Source organism: Pangasianodon hypophthalmus, chromosome 2 (assembly GCF_027358585.1).
Source record: "Pangasianodon hypophthalmus isolate fPanHyp1 chromosome 2, fPanHyp1.pri, whole genome shotgun sequence".
NCBI classification, from domain to species: Eukaryota; Metazoa; Chordata; class Actinopteri; order Siluriformes; family Pangasiidae; genus Pangasianodon; species Pangasianodon hypophthalmus.
Genome location: NC_069711.1, coordinates 3696704 through 3723262, shown reverse-complemented (window position 1 = coordinate 3723262; position 26559 = coordinate 3696704). Strand labels below are relative to the sequence as shown.

Genomic DNA, 26559 nt, shown 5'->3' with positions numbered 1-26559 from the left:
TAAAAATAAATAAATAAATAAATAAAGCATTTGCTTTTGGGTTTTGTTTTGCAAATATATTTAGGGGAAATTATATGTTATACACATAAAGACTTTGAAAAAAATCTTTGTAATCAGTTACATATGGATTTAAATAAATTAATCATTTTATAAGTCAGTATTTATTTGTCAATAAATTAATAATTTTATGTGCATTTAGTTGTTAGTAAGCCTACTGATTTTTTTTTTTTTTTTTTTTTTTTAGGTTTAATAGATACAGGGGCCTACATGTGATTTGTCTAGAAATATATTCATATGTATGTGTTAGTGTAGTTATATTACAAGCAGTAGCAATATTTAGGGGACGGTAGGAGGAGTATAATTAAATAAAATGTTGATGTCTGTTGATGTAAATCAGATGTATCACTGATGTATGAAAATCTTATAAGAAATTTACATTTACATCAGTCATATTTATATCATACTTACATTTACATCAGTCAACTTACTCAAAGCACCATCTGTGGCATCATCTGGGTTTGAAAGTACAGTCTCCTAACAATAGGGCAAATGCTTTTCTGTTGTACCATCTAATTTTATTCTGTTAAATTAGGTAACTAATAAGGTGAGAACCAAAGACTGTGTATGACAGTACAGGGCAATAGTGGCTGATAAGGCTCTGATATCAGAAGCTGCCAGTGCCCTGAACAAGGCCCTTAAACCTATCTGCTTCCTAACAAGCTGGGATGTGCGCGGAAAAGAAGTTCACTGTACTATAACGTGTGTGACAGATAGAAGCATCTTTATCTTCTTCATGGCCATTATCTTCTGATGCTATCAGGCTATTCTGCAAGCTACTATATGAAGAGGGTTTACTTTCTTTTTTCCCATGACTGTATGTACTTTCAGTCCAAGCATTCCTTTCAGATTTTATTAGTCAGTGTGTTCCGTGTTGTGTTGAATGGTCACATGCTGCTTCAGAATACTTCACATTTCTTTCTTTGCCCTTATTTAGCGTTTTAGTAAATTGCTAGCTAACATGAAGCTACTTGTGTTGTTGTCAGTTATTTGGCTCAGTGTAGTTCTGTAAGACCTTAATATCTATCTATCTATCTATATATATATATATATATATATATATATATATATATATATATATATATATATATATATATGTTGATGTAAATCAGATGTATCGCTAATATATGAAAATCTTATAAGAAATTTATGTCACTTACATTTACATTAGTCATAACTCCTGAACATCACTGAGAGACCAACCAGCTAAATGTAAAGGTGTTTTCATCCATCTTCTGTACAGCTTATCTGACACATGGTCACAGGGAACCTGGAGCCTATCTTGGGCCATCTTAATCACCATTTTAGAGATGCCAATCATCCTACAACACATGATTTTTGACTAGGAGAGGAAACCGGAGTACCCGGAGGAAACCCCCGAGGCATGTGAGCTCCTCTCAGGCAGAGTGGAGGTGAGACTCGAACCCCCAACCATTAGACTGTAAGGCAAACGCGCTAACCACTAAGCCACACCCCGAAAAACGTAACCAACTGTATTACTATATAAACCCTAAGGTTCAGGATCCGCTCATATGACCGTCATACGGACACCATGCTTTGGCTGTTGCTCTTCACTCTGTTTACACCGTCTGGTGTTTTTGCCGGGCGCTATTTTAAAGCCAATCAACCGTGTTTCAAACCTCTACCAGGAAGAAGTCAACTGGGAGTCAAGTAAGAACGTGTAACTGTTCAATTCACCTTTTCATAGTTAATTTAGGCGGGTATGTGGCGTTAGTTTTGTGCCAGAAGTATTTCTAAAGTATTTTCTGACTTTTCGTTTGCTAGTGGAAACGAAAGGGAAAGTTTGTTACAACGTTTTGTGTTAGCAAGATTAATTTCGATTTAACACAAAGGGACCGCTAACTGTTTACACGCTGACAAATCAGCCCCAGTAACACTGTAAGGAACTACACGATGAACTTTGCAAACCATAAATTTATTGTGGAGTGCCTTTAAAGTAACGCTTATTTGAGATAATATAATCTCCTCAGAGGTAACTAATGAGTGGTTTAATGTCTCATAATAAGTTGTTGTAGTTTCTCTAAGTAAAGAGAAGGTAAAGAGAAGGAACACACAACCCCCCTGAAGCATATTCACTTGAAACCTGAACAGAGATTAAGATGATAAACTGCCATGTATAGTGGATCACATTTCAAAACAGTGTAGTTCATGGGTAAAAAAAAAAAAATGTTGTGTCATGCCTTTTCCCCATCTAGCTGAAACCAAGTTTTTTTCTCTTTGTTCAGCTACTACACAGTGCAACCTGGTTTACTTCCTTCATTTACTTCCTTAGCTGGTCTTTGAACGTTGGGAGATTTCTCTCTTTTTTTTTTGCCCTTGAAACCACACAATCCAGTCTGTTTTGAATGTATGCCAGATTGAGATTATATTAGAGATTATATTGAGATTATATTTTCTCAGGACTGGTCCACGTTCTCATGAATATGGGAATGTTCAGAATCTGCCCAAAGTCTGGGACTGGAGAAACGTCAACGGCACCAACTTTGTCAGTACTACTCGCAATCAACACATCCCCCAGTACTGTGGATCCTGTTGGGCTCACGGGAGCACAAGCGCACTTGCAGGTACACTCGCATGATGGAGAAAAGAAAAGGAGTTTAATTTAAATTTTGTTTTGTGCATAAGATTCAAGGTTCTTGGTTACTAAAATGGGCTTCAGTAACATTTTCCTCTTCTCACGACTTTGAAAAACCTACAGATAGGGATTCTTTACAGTGATAAGTCATGCAGCACATGACTTGCACCTGCTCTGGCAGCACCACATACTCTATGAACAAGGAAGTTATATATACATAAAAAAAAAAAAAAAAAACAGAGCTGTTCATGCATTAGTTGTTCATTCTCTGCTATGTTGATCATGTGACCATATTAAAGTCTTGTGCAAGAGGGAAAAAATGGGTGGATTTTTGGATAGAAGAGGTTCCTCGGTACAGTGCTAATCAAGGCTTCTGTTCTCTTCATACTGCTGATTCTATAAAAGAATATATTGTCTTTGTGTTATTTAATACAGATCGCATTAACATAAAGCGGAAGGGAGCATGGCCTTCTGCATATCTCTCAGTCCAGCACGTTATTGACTGTGGGCAGGCTGGGTCCTGCCATGGGGGCGATCACACAGGTGTGTGGGGGTATGCCAACAGCCATGGCATTCCTGATGAAACGTGCAACAACTACCAGGCCAAAGACCAAGGTAAGACTTTAAATGGAAACACACATGATTAAATACGATGTATGCATGCAGTATGGCAACATTCAAAATTAGTTTACAGTTACAGTAAGCTGTTCATACGGTGCTCATATGATTGAAATTGGAGACCACACATGACCGCTTTTATGGTATAAAGAATTTGTGATTCGGGCTATTTCAATGATGCAAATTATATGGTGTGGTACAATCAGCTCCAGAATTATTAGCACCCTTATCAAATTTCTCAAAAAATATATTTTTAACAAAACCCACATGTGCCAGTAACAGTGAATATGGATTTTCAGTCATAGTTATTTATTTATTTATTTTTATTAAGGTCAACACACTCCCCCCCCCCCCCCCCCCATCTCATTTCATTTGTGTATTCTAAAATCTTTTCCATGAGGGGAATTTGGCTATTTTGTCATGTCATTTTTATATCCCAGTCAAACAGGAAGTAAAATAGAAATGGGAACATGCTTCATTATTTATTTATATATAAATGTTTGTGGACACCTGACCATCACACCCATATGTGGGCTTTCCCCAAACTTTTGGGAGCACACAATTGTATAGGATGTCTTTGTATGCTGTGACATTACAGTTTTTCCTTCAGCGGAACTAAGAGACCTAGACCAAACATGCTCCAGCATGACAGTGCCCCTCTGCACAAAGCAAGGTCCATGAAGACATGGTTTGCAAAGGTTGACGTGGAAGACGTCTGACCTCACTAATGCTCTTGTGGCTGAATGGGCAAGTCATAGCCATGTAATCTCCATAGAATTCCATATTAATGCCCATGGTTTTGGAATGGGATGAATAGGTGTGATGGTCAGGTGTACACATACTTCTGGCCATATTGTGTATTTTCAGTGTAAGATTAAAGGGACATCCCAGCCAAAATCTAAAATTTAACCATTGATACATCTGTTGTGAACATGCCTATTTGCATCTTACAGCGTTGACTCAGCAGGCTCTGTAGTGAGATTTCCATGAATACATGGGTAGACGCCCTCCTGAATACGTATGTTGGAGGTAGATAAAAAATTCAGTGGCTACGGTGGATATTTTAGTCTAGATAATGGTATATTCAGGGAAGCCAGACAGCTAGCTGGCTGCTAATAAGCAATCACTTTGTAAGTAAATTATCGCGATGAAGCGAATGGACGACTCAGGCGACAGAAATGACTCAACAGATAAGGATTTTTACTGTTACTGTTACACAGTGACATCCAACCATACATGTTTAAACCAGAATATACAGAAGGAGAACTGCACCAGAGAGCAACTTTAGGTCTTTCATCATTACACTAAACTTAGCAACAAAATAAGTAGCTACCATATTGTTAACTAGCAGATTACATGATTATTTGTCTTTGTGTTAACAACCTTACTAGCTATCTTACTAGTAGCTAGACAAGCATTTGCTAGCGGACAAGTAGTTCTCCTACCTCAGTTTGGCTCCTTTTTTCCTCGGCATAGAGTTTCTCTGCTCTATGTTTTGTACTAAATACAGACAGAATTGCTGCTTAGGACTTTCTTTGGCAGAAGACCCAGTAAGTCCGCTTTGAAATGTATTTTATAGTCCTCCAGTTTGAAGTGCTGCACATTCATAAATATCCATAATGTTTTGGCAGTGTAGAAACCACTTTTGGGTTTGTAAACAAAATAATGCAATTAGCAAATGCAAATGCAATTCCAATTCTGACACCCAATAGCACAAACAAATTCTGGTTTGCTGACCTTGTTTTTTTGCAACTGAGGCAGGCTCTTGCTGTTTTAGCATCAGAGTGACGGTTCAGAATTCAGGAGCATCAGAATGACATTGCACAATGCATGGTGGACGTTCTAGTCTTGCCACATGGTGGTGTGGAAAGCAGGAAACCGATAGAAAATCATGAATTCTGTTAAAGCGCAGACACTAAGCAATACACTAATGCGTGACGGAATACTGCATACCATAACAAAAACATTACTTTCTAGTTTCAGGTTGAAATTTTCCTTTAAGCTTATTAAATGCAGAAATTTAGTCAGAACCTGCTTTTTTTTTAAAACCCATATTTAACATGATAGTGTTTTTTTCTATTTAATGAAATATGTTCTAAAAGCAGTACAACCGGCTTAACGGTGACACAACTTGGCTGGCAAAGAATCACAATCTGAAGTTCTTACTTGTCTGGTTCTTTTTCGCACCATTTGAAATGCAGAATGAGAAAGTTCACAAATTCCAGGATGGCTGCAGACCTATAATCTTCAAAATGAATATTTAAAATTTACATACCAAACCTGCATTCACTTAACATGTTGTCTAGTTCTACTGAAAGCAAAAAAAAAAAAAAAGAACAACTTCTCTGTGACTTGAACTTTCAGATTGCAAGCCATTTAATGAGTGTGGCACATGCACTACATTTGGCCAGTGCTATGTTGTGAAGAATTACACTCTCTGGAAGGTTGGAGACTATGGGTCCGTCAACGGCCTGGAGAAGATGAAAGCTGAGATTTATTCCGGAGGACCCATCAGGTACATGAAAGGAAATAAGATTTGGTATCCTTTGCCTTGTCTGTTTTCACTCATTATTCCTCATTACTTTTCAATTTGCATACAAATTTGCATAGTCACACTCTGATCATATGATTATATGCACACTTGGTTCCTCTTTGAGGTTCAACATTTCAACACACAAATGTACAGAAGAATTAAATGGTATTTTCTATGAACAGCAGTGAAACTAGTGGCTCTGTTATGCAGTGAAAGGTATTTTCCTGGCAGGGATTGCAATCATTTGTCCCTTTAGAGGGTATTTACAAATCCATACAATACTAACTGGCTTGATGAATATGACAGTGATGTAAATCATATGTTTTGGCCTTCACAATTACCAGATCTCAGCCCAGTTTGAACACCTATGGGATATTTTGGACCATCATGTTAAACAGTTAAAGCACTATTATCAAAATACCAACTCTGGGATTACCTTTTGGAAGAATAGTGTTCATCCCACCAGTACAGTTCCAGAGACTTGTAGAATATATGCCAAGGTGCATTGAAGCAGAGGGACCGTATACACGCAGAAATACATTACCCGCCCACATCCCCCTATTATACACAAAATACACAAAAGAGTCCCTGTCCCTGAAATCAGTCTCTGGACATGTCTAAGCAGAGATGGTGAATATACCTGATAGTCCTCACCAGATATTCCAGCGTTGCTTGTAGTTATGAGAGTTGCTGTTCAAAAGGTCCATAGACTCAGTAGCCAGCTGGGTGACTGGGTTGTTTGAGGATGGCTCAATGATCGCCAGAGAAGAACATAGCTACAGGGGTTGAGGTTAATTGGGAAACTGAAGATAAATCCTAAGATAGCGTTACTTAGATAAACTTGCTTCAAGCAGTAGAACAAAAGGTTCCTTGACAAGGAGATTTTCACCAAACACAGCTAGACACCTGTGCAGGAGGAAGTCATTCTTCTTGCTCGTGTTCTTCTGCATATGTTGAGCAGAGACTACTAACCCAAGGGTACTCTGTACTGGATAAGAGAGAAACTACAACAACCTGTAACCAGGTTGGTTACAAGGTAGTGCAAATGGTAAAGGGGTGTGTAATGCTGAAGTACAGTCGGGGGGGGGGGAGTGGGGTCCTTCAAAATGGGTCCTTCATGTTTTATTTGTGTACTACTTTAAAGGCATTTGCTTAGGTTTTTATACTGTGTACAGGATGATCAAATCTTGGTTGCTGAACACCTTTAGATGGTCAAATATTTTTAATTTCATCCAGTTACCCTGCGTAATATCTGGGATGGGACCACATCTAATCTGTAAAATAGTTTTGTATTGGCTTATGCTTATGATTATCTAGGAATACATAGCTTAAAAATAGCTTTAACTAGAATTATACAGAGCCCAAGTTATATTTTTGTATGATTTTTGTATTTTAATTAATTTGGGGAAACTACAGTTGAAAATAGAATTATAGTAATACTAGGCCAATTTTGTTTTGTTTTTTCTTTGTAGTTGTGGAATAATGGCTACTGACAAACTGGACGCATACACTGGGGGTGTATACTCTGAATATGTAGAGGATCCCTATATTAACCACATTGTGTCTGTGGCTGGCTGGGACGTTGACGAGAATGGAGTGGAGTACTGGATTGTCCGCAACTCCTGGGGTGAGCCATGGGTACGTGTGATGTGTTGAGTATATTTATTTTTTTCATATTTTCTTATTATATGTTCATATTGTTAAGTTTGAGTCTGAATTATGTCTAAATGTGACTGCCTTTTAGCTTGTCTTTATAAAATAATCATAAAATAACCATATATTTTACCCTAAAATGCTATAGTCATATGGATTCTTTGAATGCACCTTGAGAGTGGTGAGGGTCTGTAGGCTCTATCTATCAAACTACCTATTATAGTAAATAGGGATAATCTTTAAAAAAAAAAAAAAAAAAAAAACACTCAGCACTTTATTAGGAACACCTGTACATCTACGCAATGCAATTATCTAATCAGCCAATCATGTTGCAGCAGTGCAATGTATAAAATCGTGCAGATACAGGCCAGCAGCTTCAGGTAATGTTCACAACCACCATCAGAATGGGGGAAAAATGTGATCTAAGGTCAAGCATTAAACTTCGTTGGATTGAGCTGTTCTTTGAAATCTGACCTCTGTGTTCAGGCAGAGAGATATGGAGCAACACTGTTTGAAATGTTTACTTTGTGATCTATTATTCTTGTGTACAGGGTGAGAAGGGCTGGTTACGGATAGTGACTAGTGCTTATAAAGGTGGCAGTGGGAGCCACTATAACCTGGCGCTTGAAGAAGACTGCATGTATGGGGACCCTATATTGCCAAAAGGGTACATGTAATGATCTGGAGAACACACTGAGAGCACCCAGATTCAGCTTGGGCTTCAACGCTGCAGCTGTTAGCTAAATCTACTAAATCCTTAATTCAGTTGATTTAGGCATTGTACCCGAGTCTGTGTACCTACTGCCATTACTGCAAACAATTGTGCAATATAATTTTTATTAATGTGGAAATCAGAACCATGCACCAATGAATCCCTACCACTATGCTACAGCTATGTAAACATGAATGTTTTAATTTTTTTTTTAATGTGTTTTTTTTTTTTTTAACCATTTGATTTATTGACCATAGAACACTGCATGTTCAACATGGTCCTGAAAAGTGAATTGAATAAAAATGCACTAAACTGTTTATACAAGTTTTTTTTCCCCTTGACACCCATTATGTTTTAGCTTCCACCTTTTACTTCATCTTAAATAAATCTTTGAATTATTTTGAGTCTGGGTTTTGCTTTTTTGCTAATGATAATCTCGTCACTTCACAGCAACCAGAGGATGTCAGTTTCCTTTTTTTTACTGAAAGAAAAATATCATACAAAAAGAAAAGGGATGATCAAAATGGTCACAATGGATTCTTGCTACAAAGCACATTTCAATAAAAAAAATGCTAACTTTTAAAATAACCTACATTTAAGTGTTTTACAAATGTCCTGGCTAAAACACCTGGTTTAACATCAGCTCTACTATCCACAAGTCTTCATTAGGATCTGAAAAGAAAATGATGACCATACTAAAGTAATTGCTGTGCTGAGATTGAATGCATATAGCTCTTTTATTCTAAACTGCGTATATTGATGCTTGAGCTTTCACTGGCCTCTTGATTGGACATTACGATCCTGGTCTTCTTGGATTAAAACAACTGCAAAGTTTCTGCAGGTTAGAAGTGTTGGCTGGTCTCAGTTTATCATGATGAAATTGGATTTGCAGTGTGCTAAAAAGAAATGGAATTAAATTAAAATCAGATTTAAAAGGAGTACTTTTTTAAATGAATGATAAAGTATATTTTCAAACATAACATTTATACCATAAAATGCGTCATTGGATCAGATACCGAACCAGTGTTTCAGGCCAGTATCATCCCGTTTCAGTCAGTATCAGACTGCTACATTCAGTCTTAGGGATTAATTGATATAAAAGGGCAGCAATTCCTGTACAGTTGACCCAATATTCAGCATGTTAACATGACTACTTTCCTTCAAGACTTAGGGTTTGAGTATACTCAATTCAATTCCTTTGTACCTGATAATGAGTTGTGCCTGGCAACATGCACAAACACAGAGGCTCACTTTGCACAAGTCGTAAGAAGCCTTTTAATATCCATATCAGAACCACATTTGGAAGGTTATTTAGATATTACACTATTCCTAGTTTTTGAACATGACTGTAATTCACTCACCAATGAATTCAGTCACAGGATCATGCTCCCCTTCAGTGCGGATGGTTCCAGCTATACTGTCGTTCTCCAGGATTGGTAAAAAGAGCTGAACAAAGTCAGAGGTGTATGGTGGAGTGATCACGTCCAGAACCTCAAGGGAAAAAAGAGGCAGGTAAAAAATATTTGCTTTGATTTTAAATAAAATTTAATTTAAATTAAAACCACTTACACAGAGCACTTGTTTTGATACAATGCCAGCTTAGTATTGAAAAATCTGAAGCAATCAGTGCAATGCTTATTTAAAAACTCATTGAATTAATTAAGCCTCACCTCAGTTACAAAATATCTGATGAGCGAGATGTCTGTATTGAGTTTCTCCAGGCATTTACGCATGTAGCTGACAACAGGCAGAACATAGCCTCGACTTAATAGGTGAACCATGCGGTCAAGCAAAGTCTTCTTCAGCTCCAGCTACGAACATATACACACACACACACACACAAACACAAGCATATTGGAAATAAATCTTGTGTATCCTGGCCCCATTCTTCAAATGAAATCAAAATGTGTGCACACTTCAGTACACACTTTAGTAACCAAAGGAAAAAACGTTTATTAGCCAAACAGTGAAGCTGAATTAGCAGTACCTGGGTCTAAGATTGCTGCAAATATACACTCACCACCCAAGAGTGATTATTTGAGTTACTATATCCTTCCTGGCAGTTCGAACTGAGCTGGCCACCTCTCTTATCAACAAGGCGTTTCCACCCACAGAAATGTCACTCACTCAATGTTTTTTTTTTGTTTTTCGCACCATACTTTGTAAACTTCTTGCACCCATAACCATGCCATGGTTAAAGTCACAGAGACCACACATTTTCTCCATTCTAATGTTTGATGTGAACATTAACTGATGCTCTTGCCCTGATTTTTTACATTGTGCTGCTGCCACAGTAATATTGGGGCAAATTAACACACGTACACATAAAGGCAGTTAGAAAGCTGGATTAGTGATTTATGTTTTTTTAGTGTTTCAAGCTCATAATACCCTCAACAGCAGGCATCGCAGTGATAGTGGGCAATGGTTAAGGCTCTGGGTTACTGAACAGAAGGACAGGGGTTCAAGCTTGAGCAATGCACTTAACCCTCTCTGCTCCAGGTGAGCTGTATCATACCTGGCTGACACTGTGCTCTAGGCCTAACTTGGGAACAAGTTGGGATATGCAAAGAAAAGAATTTCACTGTGCTATATGTGACAAATAAAGTCTTCTTCTTTATAACCTGTAAAACTGTAACCCTTTCTTTCAAACCATTAAACAATTTACTTATGGTTCCATCATCTGTCCTTTTGCTAAGGCAGAATATTTTTGAGATGTTACTTTAAAAAAAAAAAAAAAATTTTCCCATAGACCAAGAATCTCCTCCTTATTGCATTGCTCCGATCTAACCCAGCAACGGTAGAGCCCCTTTAGATGGTGGTAGATCTCGGTGAGAGTCTCTCCCGGGGTTGTCAATGTTTGCCTGAAGCATTGACGGTAGGTGTCTGTGGAAATGTTGAATTTTTCCTACAGCATCTCCCTCAGGTCATCACAGACAACGGCCCTATTCTCGTCCATAGCAATGTACACCTCCAAGCTTTTCCGGTGAGAAGTGGCACCAACCAACACACCCATTCCTCCTCCGGCCATCTCCAGATCTTTGCCAGACACTCAAAATGGCAGAAATAGTTCTCTATATCCTCCTCCTCTTGATATACTGGCATTCTGGGCTCCTGACCTAGCACACATGGCTGATCGGTCACCTGGAGTGGATCTACAGATGGATGGGATCTCGCCTGATGTCTCTCGCCTGGAGCTCCCCATCCTAGCAGCCCGTCACAGGCTCTGCATCAACTCCGGTGTTGCCACTGGTGATCTCTGCTGCTGGATCGACTGCCTCCGTTGCTGTGTCACTAGGAAATCTCACATCATAGTTGCCATCTCTGAGGTGGACGTGACCAGTGTGTGCTGAGGGAAGCTGGCTTTGGGGCGGGCCCCGGCCTCTTCTTCCTCCTCGTCCAGTGTGTCCCACGCCATGTCCTCCTGACCAGTCTTTTTCTGGGGCCATTTCCTTCCTATTCCATTTCTCAATGGGCAGTCTTTTGCGGCTAGCTGTCCCTCTTCTGACACCACTTGTGATGAGGTGTGTTGGTGAAGGCTCTCTGCACAAGAATGATGGCTCAGCCACAATAGCACATCAGTGGAAGGATGTTTATTTACAGTGTCCATGATGTACAAATAGTCCCAAAAGTGCACAAAATAATTACAAAAAATAGTGAAAAAAGAAGAATGACTTTTTACAATACACACACACAGCTATTGGCAGGTTTTCTTTCTACCCAAAGGTTCACAATAACAAACTCCAAATAGCACTAGGGAAAGGCTAAAGAACCGTACGTGTGTGAGGAGATGAAGTGTATTGGGAGTATGAGGGCTGTCCCGGCCGGTGACAGAGTCCTCTGTCACAGGCCCAAAACAGCACAAGTAAATGATAGAAGTAAATGGTGCCATGTTGTCCACTCATATATACAGTCATTAATCTGACTGCTAAAAAGATACAAACTTTTGATTCTTTTGCAACTCTACAAAGAAGCACACAGTTATATCAGACAACCGATAGAGCTATTCTGTTCTATGAGTAAATTTGGCACGCCTCATCTCATCATGGGACAAGGGTAATTTGCAGCCTGTGTGTCGGGTTAGGGTTAGGGTAGGTGTAAACATAAATGCACCTGTTCCATGACGTCAAGTTGGGAATGTTCTGTTTCAAAGAGTTTGACAAGCAGCTGCAGCACCTGCGGGTGTAGGAGTTGATGGCATGTACTGATCTGAAAAGAAAACAGACAGACACAAACAGGTGCCCTTTTCTTAGTCATTCTGGTTTAGTAATCTCATTTTAATAAAAAGAGGTCAAGGCATATGAAACTGAGCAAGATGCAAGACAAACCATAAATTTCAGAGTTAACCTAAAAAATTTTTTCCACATCTCTTGAAGTACACCTTCCAAAACTGCAGCAAAAGAACAGCAAATGATTGTATAAGAGCAAAGTATAAATTAAGCAACAATTGTACCTCATCCAATAAGGCCAAATGGATGGGGGTGTGATCTGTCTGCAGCTGAAAGTAACGAGGTTCTGACACAGTCCAGTCGACCCACTTTAACACCCCCATTGCTACTACTGGAAACCTGACACACCCAAGAAGACTTCAGGTTACAAAACAGTGACCTAACGAACTAAAAATTGCATTTTTTTTTTTTAACATGGAACAGCATGTTCATGTATATAATAAATGCCAGTATAAAAACTTATATTCAGTGTATGTGCACACACCTGATGCACTGGTACAGAGTGCTGAGTTCTGCCACTAGCTCTGTAGCTCCTTTATTCTCATTACAGCACAGATTATGAACAGTCTCAATGGCTTTGGAGGTGGACTTCAGCTCATCCTTATTGATATTTACACGCTTGTTCTGAAAGAAGAGACAGATACTGAGAAATGTGACGAAAAGATCAAAGGTTTAAGCAATTTTTGAGTTAAGATCTTACTTCTTAATTAAAATCAATTTTGTAACCACGTTCTATCATTTGGTATCCACTGTGCTAAGTAACAACAAAGGGATTTCTTTTGGTTAGTGAATACTTTAACATTAAATTATTTCATGTATTTAAATATGACAACTCTGACAGAATCTGTAGCATGATGCATGTATCCATATTGTGAAACAAGTCCTATTCATACCTTCTTCCACGTCTCCACCACACTGGCTGCATAGGCCAGAATGTGAATATATTTGTGTTTGTGATCCTGGTTTATCTTGGCTCCAGGTTTAAACAAAGACTGCATGAACAGATCCAGGAAGGCTGGAACACGGATCTAAATACACAAAATTGAAGCTGAAAACTGGCATGAAAGACAGCAATGATGACATAATAACCTGACACTGTAATCAACAGCATTTACTTTAGGTAAAAATTTGACCAAAGTAAAAACACGAATGTGGTTTAAAGTAAAATCAAAATAATCTAGCTGGACCAAAGTGGACTCTGACCAGTTCTACGGGCGGAGGGTCCATGCTGCTGAACATCTTGAAAAGAACTGTGATATCTGCAGGATTAAGTGCCCCTTTGGAGAGCATTGCACCAAGTGCCTGACAGGCACGTGGGTACGCCGCCGCTGTCCCTAGTGCCAGTGTTATCTGACTTGCATCATGACCACTAGGAACACAACAAAGCAAACATAAATAGAGTTTTAAAATCAAAGTTAACAATCACACAAAATGATCTACCCAATTTTACACTTTATATTCATTTTTAAATTTAAAAAATTCATTAAAATGTTAAAGTAAAATTTTATTAGAGGCCAAGCAGCGAAAGTTTGTATGCATCCTACTGTTACTATGTTTTCTTTTTCTTTTCTTGTTTCTTGTTGTATTATTATTATTATTATTATTATTAGTATTATTATTATTATTATTATTAGATATGGGAGTCTATAGCAGCCCATATAGAGAGCAAGAGAGATAAAAATAGAAAGAGATAGATAGAGGACAAAGTCTCTGTGTTTCATTCAAGCAGTCTCTCATCTCATTCAATCCAGGTTAAAGAAATAAGCATGACGACTGGGATGTTCATAGCTGCAGACATGAGACCACTCGTTATAGTGGAGAATGCAGGAGGTTTAAGCTATAGAGAGCTGCATGACGTTCACAGTGCAACAGTGGAATGAGAAATAAAACACTCCCAAGCTTTAGACATGCCCCTACTAGTCACAACAGCAGGGTTGTGTTTATGTAAAACCTGGCTTTTGAAACAATAAATCAGAAATGTGCAAAAAAGAATTAAATAAGAAGAATAAAAACATGTCTGCCTTTTCCAATTCCTGAACTTTTTGGGCTAGTTTCAATTTTTTGGAGACATATTTCTGCAGCCCAGAGCCAGTTCCAAATTGGTGATACAGCTCCAAATATGGCTAGCTCCAAATGGGCTAGCATGTTAACATGTGATAGCACAGCTTGGTAGCAGATGATTCACATACTTGAATTTTTTGAGATGGGGTGGAAATTTTGCTGAGTCCTGCCAACAATGCACACCAATGAGAGCCCGTCCAAAGCGCTAATGTTTACATTTACATTTATGGCATGTGACAGATGCCCTTATCCAGAGTGTGCTCTGAAGTCTCTATCAAAAACACGTCCTCGTGCTAGTTCACTAGGTCAGGGACTAAGAGTACCATCAGGGCAGCTACAGGAAGCCAGTGAAGGGAGCGTAGCAGTGGGGTAGTGTGGGCAGTCGTACAGCTTATGTAATTAACCATATTTACGTTAGTTACATTATGGTCCTTGGAGGACTAGTGGTTAGGCCACAACGCTCTCATTGCCGCGGCCCGGATTCCTGGCCAGGGAATCAACCCCAGCCACTGCGGCTTCACATGACAGTGCACTCCCTGTGTGGGCCCAAGCCCAAATAAAATTGGGGAGGGTTGCGTCAGGAAGGGCATCCGGCATAAAAACTGTGCCAAATCAAATATGCGGACCAATGGTAAGCTGTGGCGACCCCTAACGGGATCAGCTGAAAGAACAACAACTTTAGTTGCATTGTAATATACAGCTTTTGTTCACTATATGCTGCTAAGACTCTGAACAGATCACACAGTCAACTGTCAATTATTGTACTTTTACAAATGCTGAGTTTACTCAGTTAAAAAAAAGATACCTAAGCATTGCCTGAATATGTGCCTTATTTCTGTTGTATTGAAAATGCTCTTGCTGTTTTCAAATCAGTTTTTAAATTGTTTCCTGTTTTCTAAAATTTGCCAAGAGTTATGTCACCATAATGTAGGCCCCACTTAAAAGAAAATATAATTAGAGTGAAAAAACTATATAGAAAGTCTCTTAATGCTGATAGATCAGCATATCACTACACCCTAACTGAAGATAACAAAAATAATCCTAGATTCTATTTAATACTAGATTCTATGGCCATCTTCCCTAACCCTTACCCTAATCCCTTCCGTATGTAACCATCTGGAACTAGTCCCACACATTTGGCAAAGTAGCAAATTAACTAGGAACAAAACCATCATATAAGGACAAAAACCAACAGTATGAAGCAGTGATGACTATTAGAATATTTTAAATGACATAATTGAAAATATTAGGCAAAAAAAAAATTCAGACAATTTGGTAACAATATACAATTAGAAGCTTGTACTCTCTTCTAACACTAAGCTAAATAATAATAATTATGAACTAATTTTGATAATTTCCTCTTCCAAATCATCAACTTGTGTGCTAGATCCCCCACCTACACATATCCTCCAACAGATACTACCAGAAGCAATCAAGCTTCCTCCCTTAACACTGGCTATGTACCTAAATCTTTTAAACTTGCAGTTACAGTCTCTTCCAAAAGTATTGGAATGGCAAGGCATCCACTGAAATCTATCCAAAATTTTTTGTTTGAAATCAGTGAATTACTTACTTTTGCCAGTTCTGTATATCCAACTGTGATTGTGCTTAGGGATTTTAATATCCATGTGGACACTTATTCTGACATGTTGGTCTTCCCACTCACTCTCATGGTCGCACACTTGATTTAAACTACTCTACTCATGTGCACATCACTTCAGTTTCCGGATCTTTAATAAGTGTTTCCGATCACAAACTCACTGAGTTTCTAAGGCAAGGAATAAATCCTTTATCTCACTTATGGCATTTGGCAAATGCCCTTATCCAGAGTGACTTACAGAAGTGCTCTGAAGTCTCCTTCCATAATCATCTTGATACTGGTTCACTAGGTCACAGACTAAGAGTACTATGAGTCTAAAAAAAAACTCTGTTGGGGAGGTAATATAGTAAGAAAAGCACAAAGAAAACACAAGAATTTTTTTTTTTTTTTAAATAAAGTGCTAACTTATGTACCCCATGAAGAGGGAGGGCTTTAGTCGTCGTTTGAAGACTGCCAGTGATTCAGCTGTTTGGACGTCTAGGGAAAGTTCATTCCCCCACCTAGTTGCCAGAACAGAGAAGAGTCCTGATGCATGCCTTCCTTGTACCCTGAGAGATGGCGGGACCAGTCGAGCAGTGCTAGAGGATCGGAGGGAGCATGGTGCAGTGTGGGGTGTGAGAAGTTCTTTAAGGTAGGTGGGAGCTGGTCCATTTTTGGCTTTGTAGGCAAAAGGGTTTTAAATCTGATGCGGGCAGCTACAGGAAGCCAGTGGAGGGAGCATAGCAATGGGGTGGTGTGGGCAAAATTAAGAAGGTTGAAAGCAAGTCATGCAGCTGCATTCTGGACAGATGACACAGAGGGAATTTAAAATCGCATGAAGGAACATTTAAAGATCGAAAGAGTTTATGCCTTGTTTGCAGATTTGGCTCATTCAGCTTTGCGGCACGAATGAGTTTTAAGCGCCACTGGAACCTCTGTGCTGAGAGTGATGAGTGGAAAATCAGTCGATTTCGTTTGCCTTGTACAGTTTTAGTTGATCTCTATTCTAGGGCTTTTAGCTATGAGTACATTTAAAGAGAAATTGGAGATGATACTCGCATTTCCCAACCAACTACGAGTTGAATAATGATGCATCTTAACTTCATTCATATTGCTCATGCTGCAATGCATTACATTTCCAAAACCAGCAGCAGAAAAGACAGCAAAAATGACGAATTTTCTTGGTATCGCAGAGTTTCTAAATGTAATTGGGGAAATACAATGCAGACACGTTCATAAAATATATATATATATATATATATATATATATATATATATATATATATAGTTTAAATCGTATTTATTTACTTATTAGACAAACTACTCAAAAAAGTGCCAAATAATTTTTTTTTGCCCTACTTCACACAACAGTATCTTTATTTCAGTGTCTGTGACGTTCATCTTCTTAGACCTTCTGGAATGTTTCATGTCGTCTGAAACAAGAAGCACTGTGGTGATTGAGGTGATTTCTTTATGCAAATGAGTTCAAATTCCCAATTTCTTGTGCGTATGGATGAGTCTTGCGCACAAATTTAGTACTTGTTTTATGCACTTTGATTTTAAAATAAAGTCTAGATACCGCCATTCTAAAGCACTATCGTCCAATCTTGAAATCTCCCTTTAATAGCCAAGCTGTTGGAAAGGGTTGTAGCCTTTCAAGTGCAATCTTTCCTATCCGTTAACAACCTTTCTTAACCCTTCCAAACTGGCATTCATTTAATGCACAGTACAGAACCTGCCCACTTATGTGATCTTAAGGATCACGAATCTTTGATCCATCTCTCTCTTTTGAACCCCACATTAGGTCATTAGTCAAAAGCTCTTTTTCTTCCCCATCTCCAAAACATTGCAAATCTTCAACCTGTGCTTAAGACAGATGCAGAAAGCCTGGTCCATGCCTTCATGTTCTCCTGTCTCAACTATTGTAACTCACTCTTAAATGGAATCCCTGAAAAAACCCTGCATCCTCTACAATATATTCAAAACTCTGCTCACTCAACTCAGTCCTCTATCAATTACACTGACTACCCGTTTCATGGCACATCCAGTTTAAAATCCTTCTACTTACATATAAAGTCCTACATGCCTTAGCTCCGCCCTTTTAGCTGAGCTGCTTCACCCATATTTTCCAGCAGACACTCTCAGGTCTGCTGGTACTGGACTTTTAGCCATCCCAAAATTTAGACTGGTCACTGTTATGGGCAAACCTCTTAGTGTCATGGCCTCTAAACTCTAGAACTCTTTACCTCGATCTCTTCAACTATGTTCTTCGCTTTACCACCGCAGTAATAATAGATGTTAAAACTGTCATACGGCTGCTTAAATCTGAGTAGGCAGAGCTACAGGGTTCTTGATTTTTTGATTGTTTGGGAGAACCCAAGGAATCAGTAGCAAATTCATTTACTGGGCAAGACTTATTGTTCATGAGATATGGACCAAAGCGTAAAATCGTGCACTATTGCTCCACCATCAGGCCTACGTGGGTCCGTTCATGTGCCTGAGTATTGGGGGGCATTTTGCACCCTCCCTCCAAATTTGGTGCTCCTATGGTCTTTGCTCTCCATACCATTTTAGCAGAGGATCAAAAGAAAAAGAAGAAAATAGAAGAAGAAGAAAACTAATAAAAATCCAAACAAAAACTATAGCGTTCCAGCACTTCGTGCCTAGACCCCTAAATATATGGCAAGCGACGATCTGCAGGGTCCCATGTTCAACATACATGAAGGTAGCTTAATGCTAGTTGTTTGAAATGACTCAAAGGTGACTGGCTGAAGGTGACCATGTTTTGGAAGTAATTCAGTGTTGATTAAAAATCCAGTTACACATCCTCAGAAACATGTACTGAACAGGTCGTTCAAGTTTGGTTTAAATCCATGTAACCAATAATGAATTATGGCTATTTGAGTAAATCAGCTATATCGCATTTTGACTGATTGGCAGGTGGCGGCCATATTGTTAACCAATCTCAAGATGTTTTTAATAATTACTGAGTTTCACACTCTCTTGAGTATTCTGACATCAATTTTGTCAACACAGGACAAAAATCCTAGGACTAGTTTGCAAAAGTAGGTTTTGCATATTATGCAAATTATCTCAAATTATAGTGGATGGGACTAAATGGTTTAAACGGCTGTTTTTTATGGTTTCTTTCTGATTCCATTTCTGAAATTTTACAATACACCTTATTTTCCAAGAGATATGCTTGTCTGTGTTCTAATTTGAAATCGATTACATCAGTTACTTATGGGCCGCTAGCTGAGCCTACTATTCAAGTTTCGTGATGATAGCTAAATGGTTACCTTGTTAAATGCCTGTCAAATGCCTCATGAAATCTGATTGGCCACGTTTGTTAAGTAATTAGTTCATAACAAAAATCCCCTTACAGATTAGCTCATAGAAGCAGAATTCAGCTTGATGGGACTTACAGTTCCTAAGAAACAGTTCTCATCTTAGCCCTGCCCCCTATGAATGACCACACTCCAACTTTTGCAAATGCACTCAATCTTTATATGCTGTTCATGTTTATTGCAAATCCATTCAAGCAATCCTGAGTTAAAGCTGTTTGAGGAAATTAAGCTCTGCCTCATTATAATGAATTAACATGTGGCAGCCATGCTGATAATTATTGAGGTTGACACACAAACTACTGCTAAGTAGTTTGACAACAAACTTGTCAATACAGGCCAAAAACCTTAGGACTAGTTTGTAAAAGTAGGTTTCATATATTATGCAAATGATCAAAAATCCATCATCTTTAAGCCAAGGAAAAAATAATTTCGAGTGTAGGACATACGGTTCGTGAGATATGGGCCAAAACGTAAACGCTGGTGCGATAGCGCCAGCATTAGGCCTGATTGGGCTCATCTCGCTTACTGGAGTAGGGGCATGGAGTGCTCCCTGTTGACCAAGTTTCACATCTGTACGACATGCAGTTTGGTCTACACAACATCTTTCAGTGGAGGAGAAGAAGAAGAAGAAGAAGAAGAAGAAGAAGAAGAAGAATCCTAAAAACAATAGGGTTCCAGCACCACAGGCTTGGACCCATAAAAATCCCAAAACAAACAGTAGGGTTCCACCACCTAATGGTTGGACACCTAATAATAATATTAATAATAGTTAGATATTAAATGAATTTTTTCATTACTCTTTTGGTATATCATGATTAGTAACCTAATCTCCTATTATAATGTTACAGTTGTAGTGGAAACATGTTGTAGGGTCATGTGTGTTAAAATTTCTTTGAATCATCCTGTATTTAAAATATGCTAGAAGCCTATAATGTTATTAATTTTTTTTCCTTAAAAGTGGATTCTTTAAATAGTGAGTATCGCCCAATTGTTTATTAATATCTTACTGCACCTCTGAAGGGCAAACTTCTGCACTTCTTGCCCAATGCGACGCACAACCGATCCGCCCTGCTCCTCCTGTGCCAGAATGGACATCATGGCCTGAGCAAAAAGGTACGTGTGCTCACCGTGACACACCATCTTCTGCTCAACACACACAACATACATGCAATTAATGCAGTAGCTTTGACAAAGAAGTAGAAAATGGTACAGAGATTCAACTACTCAACTACAAAGCCATCAGGCAACCCAGAAATTTAAACAAAAGAAATTTGAAGAAGGGTTCTGTCTTATTCTACATCCTATAGATCTCTGAGTGGAACTTCTTGAACAAACACAGCAAGAGTCTATAGTGATTTTTTTAATCAAAGATAATTTGAAGTCTGAAGAATGTTGTGCTGGTGTCAGAATTGGAAAAGTGTTAATAAACACATTAGTTTTTACCACATACTAGGAAACTGATACCTTTCCAGAAGATGGTTGTTGTTACAGGCAATTGAATGAATGAAAGAAACTCATTTTTCAAGTGATCAAAAATATTGGAACATGTGACTGAAAGGTGTTTCTTCTTGCCCACGTGTGCCCTGTTAGATTGATTGTTTAAACAATTAACAGCTCTGAATGTCTCCTCTTGGTTTGAGCCCTGGGTTTCTCCTGTGAAGACTACATTTGCTGTTAAAAAGGATAAACCAACAGGAAAAAAAGAGAGCTATCTATGGCAGAAAAGCAAGCCATTTTGAAGCTGAGAAAAGAGGGAAAATCAATCGGAGCAACTGCACAAGCATTGGGCATAGCCAATACAACAATTTGGAAATGTCCTAAAAAAGCAAGTAACTCTCATACTTGTGTACTAACAACCAGACATCAAACAGGTTAGGCAAGAAAAACAGCAGTTGATGACAAACATTGTAAGAGCCGTGAAGAAAAACACAGAAACAACAGTCAGTGACATCAACAACAACCTCCGCAGGGCACAAGTAAAGGTATCACAATCCAGCGTTCAAAGAAAAATGTGAGAGCAAAAATATAGAGGCCATACCACAAAATGAAAACCACTCATGACCCAAAACAAACAACAACTGAAAGAAGCTGTGGTACAAGCCTGAAAAAGCAAACAATTTGGTGAGGTCAGTGGGTTGCAGGCTTGATGCAGTTATTGCAAGCAACGCTATGCAACCAAATAATATTATCTGTTCCAATACTTTTGCTCACCTAAAAGATTGGGTGCACTGAAAGTCATTCTTATATAGCAACTGCCTTGATATGAAATAAATTGTCATTTCATACAGACCAACAGGAACAAAATGTATTCTGTTGTCTATTGTAGCCATGGTTTTAAAGAAGTGGTACTTTAACAGTACCATATAATGCTTTTTCCGAGACTCACAGCAAACTCGGGTAGGTTTTTCTCTAGGTTTTGTTCTCCCCCATCAAGCAGTGTGGAGAGCGAGGTACGTAACACTCGGGAGAAAACTTCCAGCTGCTGACAGGCTGTAGACACGCTTGTGATCTCCCCTTGGTATCCTGCATCTGAGATCAGCTGACCATCAGCAAGGGCAATGAACATAGAAAGCAGAAAGAACAGAATCACTTACGATAATAGTAATTTACTAAAGCATAAAAAACTAAATAAATCTTAATCATATAGTTGAAAGAACACCTACTGTTATAAATAATAGTTGTATTACTTCTATATAATCCTTATTTAGGGAAACTGATTCCACTCTATACAAATTCTCACAAAAAGAGTTTTGTGTTACCTTGACTGTGAAGTTGAGCATCAGGCAGTCTGGATGAGCTTCAGCTAGTTTGTAAAAGAGATCTCTCCACGTAGTGTGAGCAATCATCTGCTCTAGCCATGCTGGTGTCTGGAAAAGAAGAAACAACAGATTACACACATTGAAAATCTAAATCAAGAAGACCGATATATAAAAATAAAAATCAGCGGTATTCAAATTAAATGCTATAGTTGCAGAAGCAGTCTGATACTCGGCAACATTTAATCGTGATGATATTACAATAAATCATAAAGCAAGACTTTACCTCTCCTTCTACTGTGAAAATAGAATCAGCTTTTTGTGGGTCAAAGTGTTTGATGAGGAGGCTCTTCAGATGGTTCTCTACTCGTTCCTGCACCTGAGCTGGCTCCACACCTAGACACGTATGTAGGGGAAATGGTACGGTTTATATAGGAAGCACTGGAAATTCAAGGTACATACCATGAATATAGGTGCTTCACTGTAAATTTAATTCATCAGTCTCGAAGTAATCAGACTCATTAAATCAGTCTCAGAATATCCACTTTTTAAGTTTAGAATTTTATTAGAAATTAAAATAAGTCAAAATTATTAAAACCTCCATTTTAGTTGAGAACAATAAGAATCAGCGACTTGGTTTCAAAGCAATGACTTGCAATGTCAAAGTAATAACCACAACAAGGCAAAAAGATGTTCAATAATATAGCATTTATTGAAATAGAAAATAATAAACACTAATTAAATATTAAATTTCTTTTTTTTTTTTTATATTCAGTGCACATCTGTGTGTGTCTGCGTGCGCATTCGAGTTGAGCTTATATAAAAAAAAAAAAATTAATAACTACAAGAGATATGTGGCCCTGTCTCCTGGCCTGTGAACCACAGAGAACAACAGGGAATAGAAATATGGCGGGGACTTTAAAAGAGTTGCACGTGGTGGATGACCAGTGATTGGAAATATTTTTATAGTTTCTATGACAAAATTTCCAAAGCGCGGTAACGTTAACGGGAATAACGCTATGGAGTTTGGATCTTATTATTCCTCGACATAAACGGAAATCACTGACTGACTGACCATCTTAGTAAGCAAGAGTTAGATCACATTCAAAGAGAAGAGATTGATCAAAGAGAGAAGAAGGAGATTCGCTGTGTTCCACGCAATTCCCTTTGTTTAAAAGAATGCTGATTTTAATGAACATTTTGCAGCTTCAAATTACTCAACACAGTAAAACTTTTAAAGAAATAGCAATTAACCCTATCTTTTCCTGCCCAGATATACAGTCTTACTTGGAGTTGTTTTTAGTACGTCGCAAGCACGAGAAGAATGTGGCTCGAGCCTTGGAAGCCTCTATATGAATGAGTGACGATGTGGGATTGTCCTTGTGCAGCGTTCGTTGCTGATGAATGGATAACTTGCAGAGGATCAGCCATCCAATGAAGTTGAAAGCTGCTGTTTACCGTTAAAAGTGAAAGTAATCTTACACAGAAAAAAAAAAGACAAACATGCGTGATGGGTAGCAGTGGTTGATTTTACACCATTGGGAGAGGTGAGCATTTCACTAATTATGATCTCAGATGAGAGAAAAAGTAGGCCTCCTCTCTCTTTGCAGCTAGATCGCATATGCCGATCAGCCTAAGACAGGGAGCACTTCTCTCTTTTCCGGTTCATCCCGGTTGCCTGTTGGGCCCAGAGGGAGCGAACAAAGGCTGGTGAAGTCCTTTTGATGGTCTGCATGGGTGACGTCATCCTACGTACTTCCCATTGCTGTAAAAGTACTTTAATAAAATTTGTGCCTCATATATGTGGTTGCATGGTACCTACACATACAAAGCTAGAATTTGTTGACACCACAAACCTTCCAACATTCCTTCAGGTCTTTACACTGATGAAACAGTTGCCATTATTATAATTGTAAGGAGGAAAATTATTAAGTTATGGAGCTTGGAAGCTAACAAAAGTAATTAAATATGAACATGTCACATTTTTTATTTACATTTTTATTATTTTATGTGTATTTATATAACAGGATCAGCCACATCACAGGACCACATTCTCATCTTATCTTCCTCACTCCCATCACTGGACTATCAATGCAAATGCTACTTATTGTACAGTTATGATACTTCCTCTTAGTGTTAGCATGTGTGTACTAATCATAATTCCTTTTTATGGTTGTCAGTAATCGTGGTTGAGGCTTACCCATCTGAATGAGCCACTCAGCCAGCAGGTTCACTGTTTGGGCCACAGCAGAATAATTCTCCGACAGGAGTTGAATAACGTGCTCAGGAGAACCACCTGCCTGGAAATAGCTGGAGCGGCAAGACACACAAGGACAAACTACATGTGTATGAGTTGTTAATGACAAAATGTAAATAAACTCTTAGTGTAATTTCACATTCATGTTTTTTCACTGCAGTTAAGACAGCCGATTTTCCTGAAACAACGTTTAATCTAGCCTCACCTAAATTTTAGGGGTGTGGGGTGTTTATGAGTATACAGACTAAATGTTTTAATAATATTTTACATTTAAAAAATGGGCAATCAAGTTTAATGAGATACTATTACTACATACTACTAATATTTTAATAACCATTATTATTATTATTATTATTATTATTATTATTATTATATAAATCAAACTATAAATAATTTTTTAAGTAGAGATGGTTAATATCACAGAGGAAGTCTCTGACACCAAAATATTAATATTTTACTTCAGCTTCTCTATTATACATTCACACAAAAGATGAAATAATTTTACTGTAGAATTTTAAAGTAATTGCAAAACAAAATCACACGATCTGTCAATGTAACTGAACCAGTAGGCTATTGTGATGCATTATAAAATGGATATTTCAAATTGGTAATTGATCAACCCCACGCAGATCACAGTGAGCTACTCTATGCTCAGAATAAAAAAAAGAATAAATTTTACTGTAGTATTTGGTAGTAATTGCAGTCCTAAATCACATGATCTGTCAATATATTAGAGCTAGGATGTTATGTTAATCCATTATAAAATGGATAATTCAAACTAGTAGATGATTAAACCCACTCACATCAGTTTGCCCTGAGCTACACTATGCTGAAAAAATGTATTAATTTTATTGTAGAACTTTACTGTATTTTTTCATTAAAGCATAGAGGAGATCACTGTGAACTGATATAAGTGGGTTTTATTGTCTACCAATTTGAAATGTCCCTTTTATAATGCATCAAAATAGCCTAGTGTTTCAATTATACTAGACAGATCTTGTGACTCTGAACTGCAGTTAATTTGAAGTTCTAGTAAATTCTAGTAAAACTAATTCATTTCTATTTTAAGCACAGTAGATCACTGTGAACTGATGTGAGTGGGTTAGAGATTTGAAATGTAATAATAATAATAATTATTATTATTATTATTATTTGGTGTCAGAGTCTTTCTCTGTGAAATGAACCATCTATACTTTTTTAAAAAAAATTATTTATGGTTTGATTTTTAATAATAATAATAATAATAATAATAATAATGATGTATCTCAAATTCTGTTTTTAGTAAATTAATTTTTATTTGACTTAATGCTTTATATGCTATATATATATTATATATGCTATATATATTAAACTTGAATGATTTTGTCCATTTGTTAAATGTAAAATATTATATAAAAAAAAAAACGTTTAGTCTGTATAATTTAAATACTGTGAATTGCTGTGTGTTTTGTTTCTCATTGACTTAAAATGATCATATTGTACAAAGTTAAGCAGCTTTGGTGCAGGAGCTCGCGGACACTCGCCTTCTGCTCTGGCGTAAAGTGTCTAAAAGCCGCGCACGCTGATTAACTGCAGGTCCAGGAAGAGCGTCTGGTTTTTCAGCGTTACACAGTACTCACGTTTTCAGCGTGTTAAACACTGTGGGCTCCATGATGTAGTCCCTACTGGAGAACTTCTGCAAGCATTCCTCTTGTACTTTATCATCTCCCTCTGTATCCGCGTAGCCGTCTTCTTCCTACAGAAAGTAACAGTATGCTAAGAACTGAAGATGACGCTAAACAACAACATATTAAATTTACATGAAAAAAAACAACCTTTGATTAGCTCGAACTAATTGTGTTAGCTTGCTGTTGTTGCTTCTGTACCATGTTTCCATCATATTTCACATATGACTTAATACTGCGACCTGAGAGCTAAATTGCAGCTGTTAAAATGACAAGAGTAAACAAATAAAAATCTAGCTTTAGCTTTACAATACGTTGATCTACTCACCACATTAGCTTCTTGCCCATCCCACTCTCCAGCACCGCTATAGTATTCTTCATCCATAATTAAGTGTCACTCGTACAGCAAAGCACCTAACTTGTTTTATAGCTTGTTGCCTTTACAATCATGCAAAACTCTAAACAGTTGGCGCACATGTATTACGTCATATGACGACATT

The 26559-nt window shown here is 37.9% G+C and overlaps 2 protein-coding genes across 2 annotated transcripts; one reads left to right on the top strand and one right to left on the bottom strand.

The window, feature by feature from the left end:
• Positions 1 to 1560: 1560 nt before the first annotated feature.
• On the top strand, positions 1561 to 8573 carry ctsz (cathepsin Z). Its single transcript, XM_026945526.3, has 6 exons — positions 1561 to 1728; positions 2479 to 2642; positions 3089 to 3268; positions 5636 to 5786; positions 7277 to 7442; positions 8009 to 8573. Exons 1-6 carry the CDS (start codon positions 1610 to 1612, stop codon positions 8132 to 8134), a joined length of 906 nt encoding a protein of 301 aa, XP_026801327.1. The 5' UTR covers positions 1561 to 1609; the 3' UTR covers positions 8135 to 8573.
• Positions 8389 to 26559, bottom strand: nelfcd (negative elongation factor complex member C/D). Its single transcript, XM_026945525.3, has 15 exons — positions 26388 to 26559; positions 26015 to 26130; positions 24339 to 24448; positions 22425 to 22534; positions 22142 to 22249; positions 21769 to 21921; positions 20395 to 20525; positions 13599 to 13764; positions 13289 to 13423; positions 12880 to 13019; positions 12620 to 12734; positions 12280 to 12375; positions 9840 to 9980; positions 9531 to 9660; positions 8389 to 9065 (listed from the first exon to the last, which is right to left on the bottom strand). The coding sequence occupies exons 1-15, from the start codon at positions 26442 to 26444 to the stop codon at positions 9031 to 9033; spliced, it is 1743 nt and encodes a 580-aa protein (XP_026801326.1). The 5' UTR covers positions 26445 to 26559; the 3' UTR covers positions 8389 to 9030.

Bases quoted from the DNA above. Each gene is read 5' to 3' on its own strand.
- ctsz (XM_026945526.3), top strand. From the start codon at position 1,610: ATGCTTTGGCTGTTGCTCTTCACTCTGTTTACACCGTCTGGTGTTTTT. The intron at 5,787-7,276 runs GTACATGAAAGG...TTTTCTTTGTAG, and splicing joins TATTCCGGAGGACCCATCAG to TTGTGGAATAATGGCTACTG. The intron at 7,443-8,008 runs GTACGTGTGATG...TCTTGTGTACAG, and splicing joins ACTCCTGGGGTGAGCCATGG to GGTGAGAAGGGCTGGTTACG.
- nelfcd (XM_026945525.3), bottom strand. From the start codon at position 26,444: ATGGATGAAGAATACTATAGCGGTGCTGGAGAGTGGGATGGGCAAGAA. The intron at 22,535-24,338 runs GTAAGCCTCAAC...ATACGTGTCTAG, and splicing joins TGAGTGGCTCATTCAGATGG to GTGTGGAGCCAGCTCAGGTG. The intron at 13,765-20,394 runs GTGCAGTAAGAT...TTGTGTTCCTAG, and splicing joins CAGAAGTTTGCCCTTCAGAG to TGGTCATGATGCAAGTCAGA.